General features: G+C 34.7%; 1 protein-coding gene across 8 annotated transcripts in view; it reads right to left on the bottom strand.

The window, feature by feature from the left end:
- The window catches only part of Erc1 (ELKS/RAB6-interacting/CAST family member 1), a 532578-nt gene that overhangs the window by 206364 nt on the left and 300152 nt on the right, over positions 1-26062 (bottom strand). For all 8 annotated transcript variants that reach the window (XM_076854010.1, XM_076854009.1, XM_076854013.1 and 5 more), the window contains one exon: positions 13430-13590. In XM_076854010.1, the coding sequence (XP_076710125.1) occupies positions 13430-13590 (161 nt within the window). The remainder of the gene's footprint in view (positions 1-13429; positions 13591-26062) is intronic.

Raw genomic sequence — 26062 nt, 5'->3', positions numbered from 1 at the left:
CTAATATTTTCATAGAGAGACTCAAAAAGACAGTACAGCACCTTAAACTTATAGGGGGCGCCACCTATTTTCAAAGATGAGTTTATCATCCAGCTAGTCCTAGACATTCCAAGGATTTACAAAGGTTAGCATAATTCTAGCCAAGTTTAGATGTTACATCATTGTTAAATGGAGCCCAAATGGAAAAAAGAAAGAAAGAAAGAAAGAAAGGCAAACATACAGACAGAAAGAGATTAAAATGCTAATCTTACCTCAAGAAAAATAAACTTCCAAGTTAAAAATTTTACTCCTAGGTTATAATCAGATTTTGAAAGCCTCTAAACATTAAAATAGGGCCTTACTTCAAACCCTTGTCAACAGTTTATCACTGAGAAAAATGACACCAAAAATAGTTATCCCTAAAATATTAAATAGATAGCTATAAATAAATCAGATCAACAGCTGATCGCTTATTTCAATAAAAATTTTTACCATGATAGACCTTTTCACCACTTTAATAATATGAGACAATGTCCTACATACATTGATATTTTTAAAATTAGTAAAATCATGGATTACACATGGTTATTGGAGCTAATTTTTCTACCTTAAACAAAGTTATTAAGGATGCTTTCTTTATACACAAAGATTATTTTGACATAAACCCCTCAAAATGTCATTGATAAAGTTCAGTGTCCTATAAATTTTAAATTAGATCACTGTTTTAAACCACAATGTTGACTTGTCTTTACCCATTAATATTTGAGATACTAACTCCCCCTACTTAGGTCAACACTGTTTGATAACAATGATGACAGTTTTTCATGGATTCATAGATAAAAGACTATTCATTTCTCTATTTTGTTCTTTATTAATGGCAAAACTCAAAACATCCTCTCTAGGCTTATTTAACATATGTACTTCCTATTTTAGACAGATGTCTATAATTTTTTCATGCCCCTAGTAAAGACCACTACTCCTAATTTAAAAACTCTGTCTCTAACTTCATTCGAAATTAAGATAATTATTTAAGTTAATCTAAAGCTAATTTCAAAATATGAATTTTTATATACAACTTATTGTATTCTTCATTTTTGGTAATTCTGTTAAAGTCAAAATCAAGTCATCATACGTTAGTAAAGGCTAAGTTTCTATTTACCATGGTTCCTTTAAATAACTTCTGTCAAAATTCAGGACCAACTAAAGATGGTAATTCTTTTCTTATTATTCAAATACTTGTACTATTATCTATAACTCAAACTGATGATGCTATGGCTTATGCTAGGCCTTTAATCAATTTCATTAAATAACAAAAAGAGGTACAACAGGACCCCACAGGCACATAATAGATCTTACAAAATATTTTTAAAATTTTTCTTGGGGCTGGGGATGTGGCTCAAGCGGTAGCGCGCTCGCCTGGCATGCGTGCGGCCCGGGTTCGATCCTCAGCACCACATACAAACAAAGATGTTGTGTACGCCAAAAAAAAAAAAAAAAAAACCTGAAAAATAAATATTGAAATTCCCTCTCTCTCTCTCTTAAAAAAATTTTTTTTTCTTAATTGCGATACTGAGAGTCTTACTGCTGATGAACGTAATTTAGTAAGTTACATCAAATATCAAAAGATAGAATTTAAACTGGTCATCATGGAAAGGTTGTAAACCCTGACACAGGAAGGTAAATCTCCCAGCTGCAGAGTTTACAGCCATGCAGCTTGTCAGGTAAGTAAAAAATTATGAACAAACTCCTATACTCCTATGGACCCATTTCTCAGGTCCACCTCTAATGTGCCTTGCAGTGAGGACTGGAAAGTCCACCCATGAAACTAGATTAATTGTACTGACTATAATGGTCAGTTAGACCTATATGTTGATCCTATGGTAAACAGGATGTCTGGGAGTATCTTTTGAGAAAAAGACAACATATGAGAAACCTAAACCAACCAATTATGCTGGTTCTTAGAAATTAAGACTATGTACCTGGGCAATTGTCAAAACAGAAAGATTGTTGAAATAGAAATTTCCCTATACAGGCCAGTTATTTACATAAAATATCCACCAATGGATTACTGCCCTAATCATTCTACAATAGAAACTGACATCTTTTCTAAGAGGATAGATTGTACATATGTCTTGTCATTACAACATAAGGTGTGTAGAAATAACGGATATATTTTAGGCTGGTCTCCTAGAATTATATGAGGATGCCGTAACTCCTAGAAACCTTAATCCTCTGCGAGATGGCACCCAAAATGATGTTTTGATGATTGACTTCTACCTTCAGAATATTTACATTTACTGACAGACCTAAAAGACTCCTTAAATGTGAGAATTGAGAAAAAGGATGATTACATATTCTGTAACCTATAAAAGGTACAACTTGCCTAATTTTATCATTAGTTATAGTAGAGAAAAGGGACACTGATCCTTCATCAAGTTCCTTTGTCCTATTACCAACTAGCATGCTGAAGTTAACGAGCAGGCCTTAGAACAGGTGCATGCCTTTAACCAGACCTAGGCAAGCTCTTGATCTCATCATTCTTGAAGTGATAACTTTAAATATTATTCATTGTTTCTACAACTAAAACCTTTATGGCTATGTTTTAAAACTTACAACATATGGATTTTCTTAATAATTTGACTTAAATTACTTCCAAGATCCTTCATAAGTGCTGATGGAAGGATTTAAACTAGTAAAATGCTCTAGAAGCCACGTAATGAATAATGAGAATGAGCCCTCTGCTCTATAGTTTCTGGAAAGGCTTAAATACCATGCCAAATAAAAATGTCTGTGTTACTATGGTCAAACACATGCTTTCCAATAAAATTGGGAAAAGATTAAGAATCTTCTGGTGAGTGTTTGGCAGAGTAATAATAATAACCTAGATCTTCCACAGTTAATTAAATGGCCTTAATCCTAAATATGCTGAAATATTCTATATGGTATGTTATTGAAATGATATGTTTTCTACTAATTCCTTTTGTGTTTCAATAGTAGATCATGACAACCTCAGACCAAAAATCCAGTGACTGGAAGATATAATTCCCCAATTGCCTTTTCATACAAAGAAAGGGGGAATATGTCAGGAGCTGCCACATAGGAACCGAGCGCCCCTTAGCTTTGAGCGATGAGAGTGTGGAGATGTGGCAAGCCATGGGCTGTTTGTGTGTGAACTATGAGTATTGAGCACACAAAGTGAACTGAATCAACAATGCCAATCTGTTTGGGTGGGCAACGTATGCATCTTTTCACACCCTCTGCCTATGATCCCCACCCAGCACGTGAAATGGGCATGGCCTTCTTAGATGTCAGTCAGCCTGCTGACAGCAAGGTATCACGAAGCTAGACACAACCCCCTGAAGCTAGACCTGACCCCTTGCCTCATTTAAATGGCTTTTCCCCAATAAAAGGGTTCAGTAGGTGCTCCTTGCTCTCTTTCTTGCCTGCCTTGCCCCCCTTGTGGGAGCTATGGCTGAGGAATGGTCACTGAACACAAAGAAAAGGTACTTTCTGTGTCTGAAATTATTCTCCAAATTTACTTGGAGTGACCCTGGCTGGTTTAGTCGTGTGATGAGACAACAGAATTTTAAAATTTAGAAAAACCTTTTGATTTCTGAATGAGATGGAAGTCAGAGCAGAGCAGAAAGGATATGGAAGAAAGCTGGACAATAATCACTCTTCCTTCCCCTCAGGAGAAAAAGACAGATATCCTCAATTTTATTCCTGCAGAGGTGAGGACTTTTGTGCACACAGACTGTATTAATAAAGAATTTTAAGAGTTTAAAAGAGAAAGGGATTTGGGAGGGGCGTTTAATCTGAAAATTTTAGTTTCAGTTTTTGACTTGCTTTGTGGAGATTACTCCAGCCATCTGAGGCTTTCTACATGAAATGGTGATTTGGAAGCATGACTTTTTCTTTTTGACGCTGAATATGTAATCTTTTTAGGCTTAAGGGAAGAGAGACACAAAGGACATTTAGAGTTATATGTATTAATTCAAATTTAGGTAAGCAACTAAAAAGATTTATGGAAAACATTGAGTTGTAATGTTCTTATCATGTAGGAAGCTGAGCATCATGGTCAAAATTTAGGGGCAAGAAGTAATAAAGAATTCCAATAACTGTATTTAAGAAACCACATCTACCACCACACTGTTAACAACTCAGAGCCCCAAAGGAACTATTAGCTCTCTTGACATAAAGATGTTAGGAGCAGTCTGGAGCACAGATTTGATAAAGTTGAGTAGGCAAGATAGCTGGACATTAAGGGTGGAAAGTTCACCAAAGCTAGGGAAGAAGACTCAAGGCACAGATTACAGATCTAAACTATGCTTTATGATTTCAACTTGCACCAATCCTGCCAGTGCTTTCTGATTATAGCAATTCTGTAGGGCACATCCCCCCTCCCCACTATACCCAATTCAAGGGTAGGAAACTTTTATTTTTATGTGGATTTGCTATAGCATATTTAAGCCTCAGTATTTTAGTCCACTGTGACAAATGCTTCCAATCCCAATAAAAGTTCTTTACCATGTCTAATGACAAAAAGGGGGGTGCTTCTGGGGGAAGCATAAATACGTATGGCTTTGCAAAAAGTACGCACATCATTATGTAACTTAGAATGCATTTCAATTTTGGATTTCCTCCCAAATTGTCACTCTTGTATAATTTGCATGACTATTTATAATGTTGTGCTAGAACATTATGTCGTCATACATCCCCAAATGGGATTTTTAAAAAATGTCAGCAACCTTACAAACATTTTTAAAATGAAATACTATAGGTCATCAGGGGAAAATAATTTAAAATACAGTTTCTTTTTAATTATTTAAAACATAATGTATTGATCACCTATCATATCCCCAAATAGCCTGACCATCTTCTTGCTCATAGTTTCAGAGGTCTCAGTCCATTGACAGCCAACTCCATAGGCAGGGACTGAGATGAGGCAGAACATTACAGGGGAAGAGTGTGGTGAGGAAAGCAGCCCAGGACATGGTAACAAGGAAGTAAAGAGAGTTCTGCTCACCTGGGACAAAAATATAAATCCCAAAGGCATGCTCCAAGTGACCCACCTCCTCACCTAGATATCACCAGTTATCCATTCAGGTGGATTAATGAGCTGATTATGAGAAGATTCTTATAGCCCAAATATTTCACCTCTGAACTTTCTTGCATTGTCTCACACATGAGCTTTTGGGGGACACCTGATATCTAAACCCTAACAGTAAGATGATGCTGTAGTTTGAATGTTCTCCAAAGGCCCATGTGTTGAAGGCTTTATCCCTGGCTCAGCCTACTGGAGGCAATGGAAACTTGAGGTACGGCATACTGGGAGGTTTTAAGTCACTGGGAGTGGGCATTCAAAGGGGACAGTGGGATCCTAATCTCTTCCTTTTTTTCTCTTTCATTCCTACATGCTCCTTGTCATGATGTGCTGCCTCACTTCAGGTCTAAAAGTAAAGGGGCCAACTGACGATGGACTAATACCTGTAAATACTATAAGCCAAAATAAACTTTTCTTTTTTGTAAAGTTTATTTATTTATCTCAGGCATATTTACAGTCACAGAAAGTTGACTAACACAACTATAGACAAGTAATTGAATATATAATTGTCAATAACTTTCTTTCCCAATGGTTGGCACATGTGTTTGAAATAAGAATCTAATTTAAAAATGTAAATTAAAGATAACATAAATTCCACACTGAATCATGTCTGCCAGAGTACCTTTTCTTTAGGGAAATCTGGTCACATACATGATAGTCCATCAAGAATCACCTCAGACATAAAATCATTCCTTATTGTTTTTGGTCAATAATACCATTTTCTTGTGCTTAGGAAAAATTGGGTGAATATTTCAGGTTGCAAACATTAGCCCCTTATAATAACACTGTTGTCTACTATGATGCTCAGCTTCCTGAAATTGATTCATTGTAAGATATGTTGCTTCATTGTTGTTTTATTTTTATTTTATTTTTTGAGGGGGTGGTACCGGGGATTGAACTCAGGCACTCGACACTGAGCCATATCCCCAGGTCTATTTTGTATTTTTATTTAGAGACAGAGTCTCACTGAGTTGCTTAGTGCCTTGCTTTTTGGCTGAGGCTGGCTTTGAACTTGCCACTGTGCTGGCTTCTTTGTTATTATTGAGTTAGTTGCCTTAACTTCTTCCCTGGATGCCCTCTCAAGGGACTTCCTCCTTTTTTTTTTTTTTAAATGTATTTATTTTGTAGTTGCAGGTGAACACAATACCTTTATTTTTTTTAATTAATTAATTAATTTATTTTTTTCTTTCTTTTCTTTTTTTTTCTACTATCCCCCCTCCCCCCTCCCCTCTCCTCTTCTCTCTCTACCCCCTCTACTGTAATTCATTTCTCCCCCTTATATTTTTCCTCCTTTCCCCTCACTTCCTCTTGTATGTAATTTTGTATACCCCTGAGGGTCTCCTTGCATTTACATGCAATTTCCCTTCTCTCTCCCTTTCCCTTCCACCTCTCATCCCTGTTTAATGTTAATCTTCTTCTCATGCTCTTTGTCCCTACTCTGTTCTTAGTTACTCTCCTTATATCAAAGAAGACATTTGGCATTTGTTTTTAAGGGATTGGCTAGCTTCACTTAGCATAATCTGCTCTAATGCCATCCATTTCCCTCCAAATTCTATGATTTTGTCATTTCTTAATGCAGAGCAATACCTTTATTTTTTATTTTTATGTGATGCTGAGGATTGAACCCAGTGCTTCACACTTGCCAGGCGAACGCTCTACCACTGAGCCCCAGCCCCAGCCCTCCTCTTTTTTTTTTTTTTTAAAACAAACAAACAAACAAACATGAAGACCTATTGTTCATATTTATTTTCTCTTTTGTCCTCTTAGAAGTGCAGGCACTGTAAAATGCTTTGCCATGATTTTAAAATGTCAGCAGTTTTCATCTATTAGTGTAGAAACTGAGAAATTTTTTTGTGCAACCCATGTAGCGATGCCACAGGCTTGGAAACCAGGAACAAGTGCAATCTATGATTTTAAAACTGCTGTTACAGAAGAGTTTACATTGTTTGTTGACTTGGTTTTGATGGGGAGGTGGTGCAGACGGTTAGCAGAGAGCAAACTAGTATTTAATGCTTATTGTGGAAAATGTAACCCTAAAATGCATAACATATTTTAAGTGCTACCTATGCAAATAAGTAAGTTAAAAAATCATTAGCAAAGCAAAGGGAACATTTGGAATAAGAAGAAAGAACCTACAGAATGGGTGGAAAGCTTTGCTAACTACTTATCTGAGAGAGGATTTATATCTAGAATGTATAAAATACTCAAAAAACTTACACCAAAAAATTAAATAATACAGTTAATAAAAGGACAATGAATTAAACAGACACTTCTCAAAAGAAGAAATACAAATGGTCAACAAATACATGAAAAAATGTTCATCATTAGCAATTAGAGAAATGCAAATCAAACTACACTGAGATTTCAGCTCACTCCAGTCAGAATGGCAGTCAAGAATACAAATAATAATAAATGCTGGAAAAGATGTGGAGGAAAAGGAACACTTTTTCACTGTTAGTAAGATTATAAATTAGGATGACCACTATGGACATCAGTATGGAGGCTCCTCAAAGACAAGGCATGAAACCACCATAAGACCCAACTATACCACTTTTCAGTTTTTATCCTGAAGAAATAAAGTCATCTTACTGGTAACACATGTATAACCCATGTTTCTAACAGCACAATTCACAAAAGTCAAACTGTGGAACCAGCCTGGACATCCATTTATGGATAAATGGATAAAGAAATTGTGGTACATATATACAACAGAATTTTATTCAACCATAAAGAAAAGTGAAATTATGTTATTTGCAGGAAAATGGATGGAAATAGAGACCATTATGTTAAGCAAAATTAGTCAAACTCAAAAGAGTGAAGGATCATTTTTTCTCTCATATGCAGAAGCTAGAGAGGAAAAAGGAAAATAAAGGTGGTGTGGATCCCCTGAAAATATCAAAGGGAAATCATGAGAAGAAAGGGACCAAGTGAGGTAGGGAGGAAAGGGGGAAATGCTACAGGGTGATACTGACCAAATTACATTGTCATACTGTGTACAAATATGTCATTATACAACAAATCCTGTCATTATGTACAACTATAATGCAGAATAAGAAAACGTGGGAAAAAACTAGAGGGAGAGAGAGAAAACCAGTCTTCTGGACATGTCTATAGGATCAGTTCAGGAGATACTAATGTTTTACATTTTCACCCATATGTCGAGATTAGATTATCTTTTAAGTAACTATTTTTGAATTTTTAAGCTCCCAATCAACATAGTGATTAATTTATTCCTATCAATTCATTTCATTGTTTGCTTTAAAGAGTATTAAATGCTGGCTCACAGGCAGAGAGTGAACAAGAGAGGCAGCACATGTACATGTGGTTAATGAACACAATGGCTCAGGGTAGAGACAGCTCCAGTAGTCTGGATACAGGATGCTACTTACTGGACAACTCTACATTCTCAAAGAACCTAAAATACCCTTCCATCCCTTTCCTGAACAAACTGGCTCCCGAGGGGTGGGGGGGAATCCTTAGCTTGATAAAAATTTTATCAAAAATCAGAACTGTCTTTTCATCTTTAGTCTGCATGCCCATATAGGGTAGGACTAAAGGAGTTTGAATGCTAAGGCAATGGAAAAATGAACCAGCTTATCCACAATTTTTTAACAGTGAACCCCATGACCTCAATTGATACTTAAAACTTATTACAGCTGTTATTTTATTATTTTTCTCTCACTCTCTTTTACCCTTTCTTTCTTAAGGGAAAAGAGCTACTAGAAAAGTAGAATAAAAAATAATGCCTAACAAAACCACAACACAAGGGAAAGAAGAACCATGGTGCAATCTGCCAATATAAATGTTCCTTCTCTTCAGGGATGGCTAACAAACTCAAATGTTTCTAATGAACCACTGGCAAACTACCAAGTGCACAGTCTTACATCTCTCCAAACTCATAACCACCATTTAAATGAAACAGACACGTGAAAATGACAATCTTAAATGCTAGGTATGGAAAAGAACTTATGCCATTTCCTTTGGTTTGATGAGGTCAGGATTATTCCAGAAAACTAGAGTATTCTAGTGCTTTGCTGAAGAATTCCCTACAGAAATGTGCCAACTTTTTTTTTTAAATTAATTTTTTAAAATTTATATACGACAGTAGAATGCATTACAATTCATATTACACATATAGGGTACAATTTTCACTGATTTTATACAAAGTATATTCACTGGTTGAATACAAAGTAAATTCACACCAGTGTCAAGTGTCTTTTCCTCAGGGAAGCCTATTTCTTATTCTAGATCCAGAGTCATACATATGCATTTATCAAACTCTTTGCATGTTGCATTTTCTTCATATTTCTTCTACTTATCAATTTCTCTACTTACACTGAGCAAGTTATTTTGCTTTTCATAATTAAATAATTCAAATGAAATAACTTAAACCTTTAAAAATACAATGAGTCCTACACTGACTACAGAGTGAAGAATCTGTTGTTGCCAATAGCCACAGGAAAGATGTTGCCTTTCTCCTCTTAAACTCTACTTAAATAATTTTGTTTTCATATAAATCATCAGCAGGAAAAAAAACTTACAGTAAAAGCATAGTTATTAAGTGCTTTCTGTTCTTAATTCTTTATATTACTAATTTATTGTTTAATTTATAAGAAAACTTTTATGGAGTAGGAACTATTATTGCTGTTTTAAATGCTTGCAGACAGGTTAAATAGCTTGCTGAGGCCATGGAACTAATAAGTGGCAGAGACAGAACTCAGATTCAGGTTCTTTTATTGTAGGAAGTATTGTTTCTCTTTCCACTCCCTACCCCAGAATTGGGAATTACACTGGGGTGTTCTACATCCCCACCCCTTTTTAATTTTGAGATAGGGTCTCACTAAATTGCTGAAGTTGGCTTTGAACCTATGGTCTTCCTGCCTCAGTTTCCTTAAGTTGCTGGGATTATAGGCATGTACCACCACACCTGGCTTGGAACTCTGTTTTTCTTAGTATCAAAAGTACTCAGAGACATACAATCATGCTATCTGCAGGGTAAAAACCTCCTTACAAACTGACAACAGAACATATTCTGAACAAATTTTTGGAAACTGAGGCACCTTTAGCCCAGGCCAGATGATTAGAATTTGCTCAAAATACAGAGAGCAGGAGTTCAGAACATAGAAGCGGAAAGACTATTTCCTCAGTCAGCTACACAGTGAAATGGAACTGAAAATTTACTGTATTTCGAACCCATGATACGTCATTTATGGTGTTTTTAGTATAATTACACTTAGATTTAACTGCGGAGTTTTTAGTAGAGGCTCTATGAATCATTACTTTATATTGAAAGCTAAACTTTAAAAATACTTTTTTTTCAAAAGAGTATAGGAATTTTTCAAATTACTGTTCTATATGGAAAGAAGAGAATAAATGATGCTCCCTACCCCTGGTAGAACCACATGTCTATAAGGTAGTACAAATAGAAACTGGGTAAGAGCTAACACTTTCTCAACAAATTAATTAGGCCTAAAGTACTGATGTAATTTATTAAATGGAAGTTAGTGGACAAACACCTTAATAAAATTTGAAAGTAAACAGCAACAAGGTAAAATTAAAATCTTTTAAAAACTTAAAAAAATGTTACCATCTGCGTGACACAAAACTTGTGAAAAATCTGCCTAAGAACATCAAGATGCCACATTAAGGCATCTTGAGCAACTGAAGAAGGTGAGTTAAGAAAATAGTCCTCAGATCCAGGTTTTAACACTGTATTTCTAGAACTTTTATTTAATGTTTATTTTTTTTAATTTTTATATTGTTTATCATTCCTCTATATCCTTCCATTATCCCAAGGCTTTTTGTATGAGTATAACATACAACATAATACCAATAACATTCTGCCAATCATAGTATTTATTTTCTAGAAATAAAACCTCGGATAGCAAGGAATAAAGTTTGGTACTGTGATAGAAAAATAAATCACATACTATTCTCTTTTTACTCAAACATTCTTAAAATTCTTTCATATCATCTCAAAGTTCTAATGATAAAGAGAAATATACCTCTACCTGTATAAAAGTAGCTATTTAAACTGAGGGTAAAAGACCTGACAAGCCATATGTTGGTGCTTAGAGAAAACAGAACAAAATTCCTATATTGCTGCTTTTAATAAGGCCTGTTTCTCCATAGGAATATCACAAATGATACCGTGTTTTCCCCAACATTATCTCCATCCTGACTCCATTTTCTTAAAAGCATAGAGATCTGATTCAATTTTTTTCTCACCTCTGTTTCTTAAGATGTTCTAGAATGGTTCCCAGACATATTCACATCTAATGATTTCACTCTCTACTGCCAAATAATTATCTCTACTACTTTACCTCCAAAATGTTAAGCTTTGAATTTTGCCTACAGTGACAAAATTCTTATCTAAAACTTACTCTTTCACTAACTTGTTCCTAACAAGTATACTTGTAATATTTTTTCTCACAGTGATACTCAGAACCATAATCTCTATTGTCCTAGGACATCTGTCTATTTCTGGCTTCACTTACTCATTTCTTCCAAAAGCACATCATCTGTAACACTCTTCTCTCAACCTTGCACTGTGCCATTCCAACCTGAAATCACAGGTAACAGCTTAACATTCACTTCCTCAATCCTTGAGTTGCTATCACTGTATCACAGTAGTCATGTCCCATGAAAACTCAAAGCTATTTACTATGGCAAGATCCTTGTCTATTATATAGGTGTTCAAAATTTATTGATAGTTCAAAGTAGCAGAAAAGAAAAGGTGCTGACAGATTAAATGAGTCAGGTTGAAAAACATGTATTTATTTTAGCCAGAGAGGAAGAAATAAAATACAAAGAAGGAAATAAAAGAATGTGAACATAGGTGCTGTGGTTGTGGCTCAGAGATATAGTGCTCGCCTAGCATGCATGAGGCAATGGGTTTGATCCTTGGCACCACATAAAAATAAAATAAAGATACTGTGTCCATCTATAACTAAAAAATAAACATTAAAAAATAAAGTGAACATAAATGTGAGAGAATACAAATAAAGGAATATTGCAGAGGAGGAACCAGTGCTTAAAATTTCTTACTAAGATAAGCAGCTGGCCTTATAAAGGAAAAAGAACACCTCCTCAAAGACAGACAACAACAAAAACACAGACAACTGGTAACTAAGAGATCTCATGTTAGACTTGGTTTTATTAAAATGGGAATAGGTTTTTAGGTAAGGATGGTAAATGGTTATCAATGGTAAATGGCATTTATTGGATTATTATTGGATATTTAATAGAGATATGTGTTCTAAACAGAAGGTCATGGAGGAGAAAAAGAAGCATCTATTATGTAGTAGAAGATGTATATATACTTCACAACAATGACAGTCTCAGGAATCCACAGATGTGGAGCAAATAGGAAAATGAGGTAGAGCAAACTTTTGCTAAAAGTGACCATTTTGTAAAATACTGGCTTCCAGTATAGCAAAATGTTAACTGTTGAATCTGAAGGACAGGTAAACAGAGGTTCATTAGACTACTCTATTTTTTCTATATCTTTCAAAATGTTTATACTAAGTATTAAAAAAAATTACCAAGTACTGGTATTTTTTTTTTCAGAGAGAGAGAGAGAGAGAGAGAGAGAATTTTTTAATATTTATTTTTTAGTTTTCGGCGGACACATCTTTCTTTCTTTTTTTTTTTTTTAAAGATAGAGTGAGAGAGGAGAGAGAGAGAAAGAGAGAGAATTTTTAATATTTATTTTTTAGTTATCGGCGGATACAACATCTTTGTTTGTACGTGGTGCTGAGGATCGAACCCGGGCCGCAGGCATGCCAGGCGAGCGCCCTACCGCTTGAGCCCATCCCCAGCCCCCACAACATCTTTCTTTGTATGTGGTGCTGAGGATTGAACCGGGCCACACGCATGCCAGGCGAGCGCGCTACCGCTTGAGCCACATCCCAAGCCCCCAAGTACTGGTATTGATGGTGGTGGCAGAGTGCTTGCCTAGCATATACAAGGGCCTGCTTTTGAATCCATGAAAAAAAGAAAATTCTAGTAGTAGTCATATGATCTCAGAACCAATAACCCTCTTCCCTAATTATCTGACCAATTTACATAAACTTTCCCATGATTTTAGGAATTTCAGAGAGGTAATTAGATGCAGAAACATATACATGAGAATACTCTAAAATTCACTGAAAAAGTGCCTCAAAATAATTCTGTTTGAAAAGGATTTGTGCCACATGTCACCAAATTTGTTATATAATGAGAATGCAAGCTAGCATAATGATTAGGCTAAGTGTAGGGGTAATAAAGATACAATATGAAAGTCAGAAAGAAAAGCATTTCTACTAAGCATGTGCTTAATTAAAGAACAAGGTTATAAACACTTACTTCATCTCTAGAACTTCCTCTAAGTGTTTCCTTCTCTCTGCCCGAAGATTGGTCAAATGAGTTTCCTTTTCTGCCAGAGACTGCTGAGTGGAAGATAGCTTCGCTTTCATGGACTCTAGTTCCTGCTTTACTTTCTCCATGGCCATCAATAGCTCCTCCACCTATGACAAAAATGGAAAGGAGAAAAAGAGAACATTTTGATCATCTAAGAGTCAGCGAAGCTGCACCATAGGCAACTACTGGGCCCATAAAATTGAGGGTACACAAGAATACACAAAAATTTCTCTACTCTTTCTGGATCAGACCTACATATCAAGATATAGTCAATAATGACTTCCTGATTCTATAATTCTTTTTAATTTAGATCAGAAATAATTTATTTTTTTCTGGTATGTACATATATAATTTTCTTTTTGAAAGTGCATATGTAAGTCATCAGTTCAAGAAATCACACTTTGGGCTGGGGTTGTGGCTCTGTGGCAGAGCACTTGCCTTGTCCATATGAGGCAATGGATTCAATCTTCAGCACCATAAAAAAATAAATAAAAAAATAAAGATATTATGTTCATGTATAAAAGATATTATGTTTTGTATAACTAAAAAAATGCTAAAAAAAAGAAGTAACACTTTACTATAGAAAATCCCTATATGAATGTTTGAAAATGGTCCAGAAATTTCCATGGAAATAAAACACAAAGATACAAAAAGAAAATAATAAATATTGATAGGAGAATTTTAGGAAATAAAGGACATAAATTTAAAAAGATTCAGCATACACATAGTTATATATATAGTATATGTATATATATAAAAAACTATATATATATATAGTTTTTATACACCTAAAGTATCATTTTTATTGTTTACACAATTAAGAATTTTGTTTTTTAAATAGCAGCCTATTGTCCCCCAGCACCATTTAAAAAAAAAAAAAAAAAGTCAGAATTCAACCAAACAGCTACTTACTGTAACGCCAGGCAAATAGACTTTTTTTTTTTTTTTTTTTTTAAAGAAAGACTGAGGGGACTGAGGAGAGGAGTATCTGTCTGGTTGATACTGTTCTATCAACCAGATGGCTAGGACAGCAGATGCTTTAAATACACTGGGGTAGCAGGTGGAGGAACCTTGATAGAAACAGACCTGAAAAACAAATAAAAACAACCCAAGTGTGCGTGAAGGGTGGAGGAGGGGATGCTAAATCATATGGAAAAGAAACTCAGAGAGCAAGATATGTACTTTTCTACTTACTCTGGGTATTTACCTAATCAGAATTATTTAAATAAACAAGGTCATTTTAATTCAGAAGTAAAAATAATGCTGATGAAAACAGGTGTTATCACCAAAAAATAACCTCAACCAGGTAAGAAAATAGCCAACTGCATGGGTACTGCTTTTCAAGAAATAATCTTGGTGACAACAGATCTTTTCAGAAGTTGTGATAGGGATAGGTAGAGCATTTATCATTGCTTGACTCCTACATAAACTAATTAGTGTGATACTGAAACTAAGCGCTGTCTGGAGAAAAAAACTGCAGTATAATACACCAGAGTTGTTCACTGACCCCAAGAAATTAATGTCTGGTAACTAATCACATCTTGCTGTTGACTGGAATCAGCTGCTAAATACTCATAGAAGCAGATATATTTTGTTTTTTGGCACGTGCATTATTTTACAGAAGTAATCGAGTTGATGTCCTCAGCTAATGGGATCCTCACAGTCCAAGTTACCATGGGAATATACTGTCATGCAGATTTCCTTGGGTATGTATAACATCTGCAAGTTTTATATGAATATATATCTCCCTCTGCCTTGTAAGAACTACTGAAAAGATTGATTCAATTTTATCAGTTTAACTCATGTAAAATCTTATCAAAAATTGTGTACAAATGTTAAGTTCTTATGATAACACAAAATCAATAGTAGATAAGCACCATTTGTGTCCCTCTTCTATGGATTTACCTAAACAGATCTCAAAAAGTCTCCCTTCCACTCTATCCTTCACCATTTCAGGCAACCAGTGATATTAGCTTCTTAATAACTTGGAGAAATATTTTGCATGTACACAAGCAGGCATACATAATGTTGATTCCTCCTTTTCCTACCCAAAACGATGACAATTCTATACACACAAGCATCTAAACTTTTTTGTTCAATCTTTTATTTTAGTACAACATAAATACAGAAAAAATACTCAGACAATAAATGTACTCATTGAAGAATTTTCTGAGTGAACCCATCTTTGTAATCAGCACACAGATCCATAAACAGAATACTATCAGTACTATAGAAACCACTCTTATATCACCTTTCCAGATAAGGGTATTCACTATTCTGTTTTTCCACACTCTAGACTAGTTTGCATTTTTGCTTTAATTTTGTACAAATAGAATTGAAAAAGCATATCATTTTACAGATTTTTCTCAGTGTTAAATCTGTGAGATTCATCCATATTTTTAGGTATAAATACAGTTCTGAAATTCTCATGATTCTATGCTATTAAACTATGTGAAAATATCATAATTTATTTAAGAGGTTGGATAAAGAGATTTTTTTTACCTTTCATTGAGTTTAATTAATTTTTCTTTATATTTTTTCTATGTTAAGAGCATTTTGTACACTGAATAATATTTTTACTTCTTTAGGGTTATAAGGATACACACACACCAAAAAAACAAAACACTTGATTTCTGTATATATTGTAATGGTCAAAATTCATTTTTTAAACTAATATAGATACCTGACTGAGAACTATAAACAGCACAAATTTCAAAAATTATGATTAGAAATAAATTTCCACCTATTTTGAAAAATATCAGAAATTAAAGACTACTTATGATATATAGGAAAAATGTTTCAATAACACTTCATATTGTAAACAACAAATTTTAAATTTCATAAATGAGCAATGTGAAATACTGCATGCATTTAAAAAGTCTTCCATATATATATGTTTCAGGATTAAGAACAAAACACACATCTCCATATAGGAGTCCTCCCTTATTGATGATTTTGCCCGTGGCAGTTTTCAGTCACCCACAGTTCGGAAATAAACAATTCGTAAGTTTTAAATTGTGCACTGTACTGAGTAACGTGATAAAATCTCATACTGTCCTCCTCTATCCTTCCTGGAATGTGAATTCTTTCTTTGTTCTGTGGCTCCAACCTGCCTATCAATAATTTAGTAATTATATCAGTTATCAGATGCAGTGCCTTGGACTTTTAGGGTTTGTATTCAAGTAATCCTTATTTTATTTAATAATGCCCTGAAGTATTAAGTCACAATTCAAATATGCCAAAAAGAAGTAAAGTGCTTCCTTTAAAAAAAAAAGGAGAAAAGTACAATAAGACATTTTGAAAGAAAGTATATGTCCATTCACATAATTATTATTATACATTGTTGGAATTACTTTATTTTTAGTTCTTGTTGCTAATTGTGTCAATTCTTAAATTTTATCATAGGTATACATGCACATGTGTAACAATATATTGCATATAGAATTCAGTATTATTTGTGGTTTTAAGCATCCATGGAAGGGGCAGGTCTTAGAAAGTATCTCCCACATATAAGGGAGAACAACTATAATCACTACCCAGGAGCATTGAAAGTGCAGTTATCCAACTGCATGTATTCCACTAAATCTCCTGAGAAAGGTACTTTATGTTACTTTTTCTCTTATGTGTCTCTTTTTAACCTCATGTATGTATTTTATGTGTACAATCTCCAAATAAAACACTACTCATTTTTATCAGTTTATGAACCTGTATAAATAAAATCTTTCTTACTTCATCCAACATTGTTTTTCATGAATATTTTTTAAAAACCTACCATATGTGTGTATTCTAGAACCAAGAGCAAAACAGCCCCATGTACTCACCACCCAGAAGTGAGAAGCAATGACAACCCAGCATTACTGACCGCTGTGGCAGTCAGATTATGGTTTACCACTAAATTGAACAGGCTCCTTAGAAAAATGGTTGAGTCCAGATTTGGGGCTAGAAACATACAAATCATCTTTGCACATCTTTTGCTAGAAAGCAAGAAAAACAGGGATCAAGGTAAAAGGACACCAAAATTGGTGCCAAAACCAGCTTAAGATATCATGTTGGAGGGGGTGTGACTATAGAAAGAAGTGAAGAAAGCAATTCACAACCTCTATGAACATAGATACAAAAATTCTCACTGAAATACTCAGAAACCCAAACATGAACACAGTATCATATAAAAATTGGGACTTACCCAAAGAATGGAAGTTGATTTAAAATCATATTAAAGAATACAGTATAAAAATCATATTGTTATTTCAATAAATGTACAGAAAGAATTTACCAATTCCTAACATCCTTTTATGATAAAACACTTTAAAAACTAGGAATAGAAGAAACTCCCTAAAATGAAGGACCAAGAACAAAATCAGACTATTTGCTCTCACTACTTCTATTTAACATTGTACTAGAGACAGAAAAATTAAGCCTTGCAAAAAGAATAAAAGTTATCCTGGGCTGGGGCTGTAGCACAGTGGTAGAGTGCTTGCTTAGCATGTGTAAGGCATTGGGTTCAATCCTCAGCACCACATAAAAATAAATAAAGGTCCGTCAACAACTAAAACAAGATTAAAAAAAAAATTACCCATACTGCAAGGAAAGCATAAAACTTCCTCTAGTTGAAGATAACATGTTGTTGTGTAGAGAAAAAAACCTAAGGAATCTACTAAGAATCATTTATAATCAGGACAGACCCCAATTCAACTGTATGACCATACAGAACAATACAAATAAAATTTTTAAAAATTCCATTTAAAATGGCATAGTGAACTGTGTAAGTATAAATTAAAAACAAAAGGAATGTAAAATATGTATACAAAAAGTTATAAAACATTCTTGAAAGAAATTAAAGATGACATATAAATGGAAAGACACTCAAGTTCCTGGATAAAAAGGCTTAATTTTGTTAAGATGGCAATACTCTGCAAATTGACCTATAGGTTCAAAATGATTTGTATAAAAACCTTAGCTGTTTTTGTTTGTTTGCAGAAATTGGCAAGATGATTCTTGAGTTCACATGGAAATAAAAGAAATTCAAAAACAGACAAAATTATCTTGGAAAAAAATATTGCAGGACTCATACTTCTTTTTTTTAATTTGTTTTGCTGAGTTACACATGACAGTACAGTGATCTTGACATATCATACATTTGAAACTTTTTAGTTTGAATTCATCCTATTTGTTGATTCTTGGTTTTAATTCTTGTGCTATAAGTGTCTTATTAAGAAAATTGGGACCTAACCTCATGTGATGAAGATTAGGGCCTACTTTTTCTTCTATTAGATGCAGAGTCTCTGGTTTAATTCCTAGATCCTTGATCCATTTTGGGTTAACTTTTGTGCATTGTGAGAGATAAGGATTCAATTTCATTTTGCTGCATATGGATTTCCAGTTTTCCCAGCACCATATGTTGAAGATGCTATCCTTTCTCCAGTGCATGCTTTTAGCACCTTTGTCTAATATAAGGTAGTTGTAGTTTTGTGGGTTAGTCTCTGTGTCCTCTATTCTGTACCATTGGTCCACCAGCCTGTTTTGGTGCCAGTACCATGCTGTTTTTGTTACTACTGCTCTGTAGTATAGTTTAAGGTCTGGTATATCGATACCACCCGATTCACTCTTCCTGTTTAGAATTGTTTTTGCTATTCTAGGTCTCTTATTTTTGACTCATACTTCTTGACTTCAAAACTTACTAAGAAGCTGCATGGCTGATATTGCTTTAATGAAATAGGTGATCAATGTAAAAAAACAACAACAACAAAAAACCAAAAAAACTCACAGTCCAGGGAAAAAAACCTAACTTTTAAGGGTCAACTGATTTTTGACAAGGCTATCAAGGCAATTCAATGAGGAAAGAATATTCTTTTGAACAAATGGTGCTTGAACAAATGCCCCAGTTCTTTACATTTTAAATTTCCCATGCCATGAACTCTTTTGACAAAACTGGGTCACTTTTGTTCTATTCAATGCACAATATTCTGGTTGACTGTTTTTTTTTTTTTTTTGGGAGGGGTGCCACTTGATTTGTTCCTCCTATTTGTCAGATCAGGCTGGGCAGGCAGCAACCAAAGAGGCAGATTTAAAAGGGCCTCTGAACAGGCTTTATTGAGATATCACTCCCAGGCGGAACTCATCAGACCCACAGAGGGGACAGGAGAAGGGTCTGAGGAGAAACCGCATGGAAGCTCGACAGGACTGGACTTTAATGGGGCTTACAGCAGGAAGGGAAGGGCTTGGGACAGGAAAAGGTGTTCTTAGAGTCCCTTGCCCCCTTGGAGTTGGTCAGGGGAATTGGCTGAACTCCAGGATTGGCCAGGGGGGGGCCTGTTGATTGACAGGCGTTAGTCAGCAGGTCTGGCTTATTGACAGGCGTTTCCTCCGGTATCTGATTGATATTCTTTTCCTGCGTGGGCTGCTTTGTTCTAAGTTGCCATTAAGTCGCCACTAAGTCGCCACCAAGTCACCGCCAAGTCGCCGCCACCCACTGACCTAACACTATTCTCTTGTTTTTTGTAAACCAAAAGATCTAAAGACATAAACAGATTTGGATTTGATTTTTTTTTTGTCTTTTTGATAGCATTATTTCATAGGTAAGGCTATGTAGTTCATATTACGTCATAAAATTGACATGTAATGGCTACCTGTCCCAGTTTTAGCATTAACATTGGTGTGTGTGTTCAGACAGTGATTTCTTCATTATAAGTTTCTCAATCTTTCACCAAATTCTTACGTCATCTCAATAATAATCAGTAAAGTCAAACAATGCTTTGTTTTGAACCATTTGCATGACTGCTGCTTTTGTAAATTCCCAGTCAAATCTACCTCCCACGATCTAACACCGACATTGGTTTGTTTTTATTATTTTTGTAGACTTGATAGTCATAAAAATATAAATAAACATATATTCCAGACATATATTCTTTCATTAATTATGTGTAAAGCAAATCTCCCAGTTGAGATCTTATGTTTTCCTTTTATTATGGTATTCTTCAATGATCTCAAATATATAAATGTAATTGACCATATTGAGCATTCATTTTAGGATTTGTGACTACTATAACCTGATTAAAAAATCTTTCCTAAACCCCAAATCACATATTTCCTATTGAGCTTCACTGGTAGACTAAATTAGTGGTCTCAATTATCCATTCCTCTAAAGTACTGTCCATCTACATACAGTCTTGTCACGGCCTCATGGTAGGCAGAGGACATGGATTTTGGTTAGGCTATGTGGCTTCCTTTGGAAAATGGGATGTTAGCTTATCTGACACAAGCTAAGGCTTATAATCTGTGTAACTGGATTGTATTTCAAACTAAGAGAATAACAAAGTAGCTGTGGCCCCCTAGTTGTATCCTAGGATGAGCAATGTAAAGCAGAACCACCCCTTTTTTATTTTTTAGACTTGTTTCTGTAAGAATGGGAAATTATTTGCTTACTTTAATAAACATCGATCAATATAAATCTCTGGGTTTGAAAATTTTTATACTTACTCATTCTTTTTCAAGTTTTCTTTTTCATATTTAGCTGGCTTTGCCAAGTTCCATTTTTCTTGGCATTTGGTCATTTTATCTAAATTTTTGAGTTTACTGGCAAAGATACTCTAGTATCTTTTAACCCCCCGTCCTAGGATAGTAGTTATGAACCTGTAATCATTCTAAATATTACCCATTCTATGTCTTTCATTTTTCTTTTAGTTTCACTGAAGGCCAGTCAATATTTTTAGTTTTTTCATAAAATTTTACTTTATAAAATTTTTTTGAACTTTATAAAAATTTTTTTCTTTTTAAATGGGGGTGGGGTGTTGGTTGGCTGCCCTGAATCTTTTTTTTTTCATAGTTGTAGATGGACAGAATACCTTTATTTTATTAGTTATGTGGTGCTAAGGATCAAATCTAGTGTCTGACACATGCTAGGCAAGCACTCTGCCACTGAACCACACCCCAGACCAGGATCTTTTCTTTATCCTGCCAAAATACAAACCTCAATGTTCAAGTTCTACTGCTTATTAAGTATTTATCTTTGAATTCCTTACTTTTCTTCTCTTGGCTTAAGGATTTCTTTTTGAGGGTTTGGGGGGCAGTTTATTTTATATAGCACCTTCAACTATTTCTGTGGAAGTTATTTTCCTGGCATGTAGTCTACCATTTCTAAAGATATGTTTTGCCTTCCATCTAAAATTTTTACCTCAGAGCTTTGTGTTAGTACCATGTTCTTAAAGATGGCTTTAGTTTCCTATCCATTTATATCAGATCTATAAGGTATTTCTGCCTCAGATTATATATCTATCCAAACAAGTTTTAAAGCATTTTTGTATTGAAAGAAAGAATGATAACATAAACCAAGATTTCCAATTAATCACTGATTCACTCTCTGGCTCTAAGCCAATGAAACAGTTTCAAAGTCAATTTGAATGACTTTATTTTTTATTCTTCTATAATCCAGGAGAGCATACCCAGCTAGCACCATTACATGTTACCACAGTCCTCCTTGCATAGTATACTGAGCATCATAACTGAAATGAAGGTAATGAAAACTAAGTAGAAGAAAAAAAGAGATAAATCTTAGACTAAACAATGAAGAAATTCTTTATAATTTTAAAATATGCTCCAGGTCAGAGGACAATTTTTAATAGCAGAAGTTTTAAGACACACACAAAAAGCCCTAGCCAGAGCTGGGATTCAAGTAACTTAACTGCCTCTAGTAACATATTATGGAGAAAGCTCAGGGCTTGACAGTGTGCAGTGCCAGCAGGACCAGATGGTTTGCTTAAATCACAAGCTAATAAACTTTTACTCAGAATAAGAAAGGAACAAATTATGATTCCACCACAGACCTATTTTCCTTAAGAAAGCAAAGCAATGAGATGCTTTAGGTGCTGGCAAAGCCCACATCTTCATTTCTCACTGCCTTCTATTCCACAACAGACAGCAAAGTACTTGTTGTAGTTTCCAAGATGCTTATGGAAAATCTTATTATAGTTTCTTGGGAGGGTAAGAAGCCTAAGTCTACAAAGGAAGATAAAGGGAGTTGTTAAAATTTAAAAAAAAAAGAAAAAAAAAACAAAATTTTATCTAAAGGTTAAGCAATCGCCATGTAAGCCAATTTGCTCATCTGAGTTTACTGGTTTTCTTCACTTGAACAAAATTTGAGATTAACACCCATCTTGTTTTACAAGTATCAAAAAAAGTTACCAAGCTTCTTCTGGGCCAAGAAGCATGTATGAAATATTAGTGAGAAAAGTATATATGTATACATATGTGTGTAAATGCATATACACTTTATTAATGGGTGTGTGTGTGTGTGTGTGTGTGTGTGTATTTACTTATACACAAATCCTATCAACATATTTTACCCAACTCCTTTAGGTGTTTCATAATCACTGCCAATGAGAAATTGAATGTATATTTACTAACAAAGTTTTATGCTAGTGTATTTACACTAGCAATCTCTTTTTTCTAATATGTTCTTTTTGCCAATGCATGGTAATTCTTTAACCAAATACACATCAATAATACAATATTTTATGGATATGGAATAACTATAGCTTCTGCCAATAATAACAACAACTTACATTATATGACCACTTTGAAGGGCACCGTACTAAGTGTTTTACATATATTATCTCATTAAAACTTCACAATGATCCTACAAAGTGGGTATTAGGTATTATTATCATCATCATAACCATCAATTCTTGTTTCTGTAGCAGAAGAAATAGCTTTAGAGGATAAAGTGCCTTGCCCAACATCATACAGTCAGAGGAAGCAAAGCTAAGATTCCAACCTAGGCAATCTGACTCCACAGTATTCACCTTTCATGCTGTTGTCCTTCAATGTATCAGTGTTCAACAAAATCTGGAAAAGCTTTTCACATTATATCTAATGAGTCATTCTGGGGAGTATTCTAATGCCCACTCTTGCATCTTTCTCTCCTTTCTTTCTCTCCCTTTTCTCTTATTCCCCCCAAATACTTAACTCATAGTATGTGCCGGAAACAAAGTGCTATGCCCTCATGGCATACTAGAAAACAAAATAGACATGTGCCTCCAACTCTAAAGCTTAAAATCCATATTATCTTTATGCTTAGAGACACAATCACTAATTAATAAAATTTATTAATATATAATTATAAACAGTGAATATTATATAAATGAATATGTTTCCCCAAGACAGCCAAGAAGCAGGTGGGGAAGAAAAGGGTATTCCACTTAGGATCCCATAGTAATAGTAGCCTTGAGGTGGGAAAGCAGATATCTACCAAAGAAGAACCCCCCCCACCAAAAAAAAAAAAAAAAAGCACACAATTACCGTAAGCCCTAGAACAAGGGGAATAAGGATACAAATGTGGCTGAAGGAGGAAGAAAGAGATGAAGATGGATTTTAGACCATATTAGGGATTTTGGTATATAGGCCAAAGTAACCGAAAGGTACCAAAAGAATCTGATTAAATAGAGGAGCAAGAAGATTTAGAATGTTAAAATCAGAATTACTAAAATAATAGCTCAAGGAATCTAAGCACGACACAGAGAGAAACAAGGAAAGGGCTAATGGATTAGGATAAAGCAAAAAGCAACAAAGATCTAAAACTTCAAATGATATAGAAAGTTGGTGTAGCAGGAATACTTGATAAGAAAGCTAAAATAACAGAAAACTGTGATTAGAAACAATGCTTTAACAATGAATAAGGAGGTAGACTAGATTAAAACAAGGTCTATAATGCTTGAGATCAAATGAAGAAAGACACTGGAAACAAAGGCTTCTGGCCAAGAAACTTCAAAGACAAGTCACAAATGATTACTACCACGTGGGTATTTCTCACTCATGAAATCACTGAGACTGCAGAAGTCTTCAATGAAAAACTTCAGCACAACTGGAGGTTGTGGCATACACCTGTAATCTAGCTACTTCCGAGGCTGAAGCTGGAGGATCGCATGTACAAGGCCAGCATGGGCAAATAAATGAGTGAGACCCTGTCTCAAAATACAGAAAGAAAAGGCAGGAGTTAGGGTTGTTGTTCAGTGGTACAGTACCTCTGATTTAATCCTTAGTACCCCCTCCCCAAAAAAGGGCAGGGGGGGTATAGCTCAGCGGTAAAGTGCCCCTGAATTCAGTCCCCCTACAAAAGAAAAGCTCAGTGCCAGAGTTGCATGGTATGAGCCTTGAAGAAGCAGGGATTCTTATATAAGAATGTGATGGAACAATGATTGAAGATATAGTGGGATGAGAGTCTATATCTAGCCACTAAGATTAAGTATAACTATTTATTGATCACCAGAAAGGGTTGTTGGCAGCAGCCAGAAAAGAGATAAGATTATATTTCAGGCAAAGAAGGTGAAAGATGGTTTGAAAAAGAACACTGTCAAGGCCTGGCATGGAGTAGAAAATTAATTAATATTTGTTGAATTAATAAATTAATTAATGAAGACACAATAAACTTGTGAATTTTGATGACTCAGAAGGGAAATATCAGAAGGATCAGAGGAACTGGAGGATTGGGTTAAGAAAGTACATAACAATAGAGGGATGACAGTGCAGTGAAGCATAGATGACTGGGGGTTAATTCTTATACAATGTCTGATGAAATCCAGGATGATAGGCACAGTGAAAGTAGCTCCTCTAGTTTCTTTGAAGATGGGAGACATTGGTTTCAATGGATGATAACATCAAAATAAGCCATATGCCACGAAAGAACTTATAAATTTTATTTTTTTGTTATACTACCCATTTAAACGCATATGACTTGCATAACAATGCAGATAATTTCTAGTCTGCTCTTTCAAAATAATTTCTAAGTTATTTCTGATGTAATCAATGATAACAATATCACTGAATTATGCACTACATTAGGCTTAAAGTACTTTATCTTTTATTACTGTTCTTATGAAGGACTCACGTGTAGGCAGGAGTCAGACACAGAACTGAAAAAGACACCATTTTTCTACAATTCAAATTTGGGTCTTAGTAAGTTTCTTGATTTTTAAATACATTTTTGCATTTTTCCATTAAGTCAACACTGCCAAAGATTTGTTGAGAAGGAATAAAAATCAGTAAATGACACTTTAAATAACTGATGTGCTTCTTGAGTAGGGAATTTACAAAATGTTTTTACTGTCTCTCGAAATACGGTTCACATTCCCAAAGAACATTTAACAATGCTGGGTATTTCTATGAAAGCATGTGAACTGGAAATAGCCAAAGAGTTGAGATGGACTGCAGAGGAGGTGAATTCATACCAATTGGCTGTATTCTTTCACTGACACTGCTTTTATGTTTACAGTAATATTAATTTATGGCAACGAATCTCTGCAACTGAAGAAATTTTTAAAAAGAGAGTGGAAATGTTAGGGTGAAAGAAATGCTTCCTTTTCAAGCCATCTCAATTTTCCTTTTCTTTTTTTAAGTAAAGTCAGAGGGCTTAGGTAGATAAATCCTATAACAAGTGCGCATCGTTCTAAGTAGAACTTGAAAAATCAGACATCAATAAAATATGGGTGCACATTTTCAAAGCAATTATCACCCTGATGCTATCATCTTGAGTCACCAAGGTTGGAAAAAGGCCTAAGAACTGCCAATGTTTAATCACTGCCAATTCTA

The sequence above is a fragment of the Callospermophilus lateralis genome, chromosome 4 (assembly GCF_048772815.1).
Source record: "Callospermophilus lateralis isolate mCalLat2 chromosome 4, mCalLat2.hap1, whole genome shotgun sequence".
Classification (NCBI taxonomy): domain Eukaryota; kingdom Metazoa; phylum Chordata; class Mammalia; order Rodentia; family Sciuridae; genus Callospermophilus; species Callospermophilus lateralis.
The sequence above is the reverse complement of the archived record's forward strand: the minus strand, read 5'-3'. Positions and strand labels throughout refer to the sequence as shown.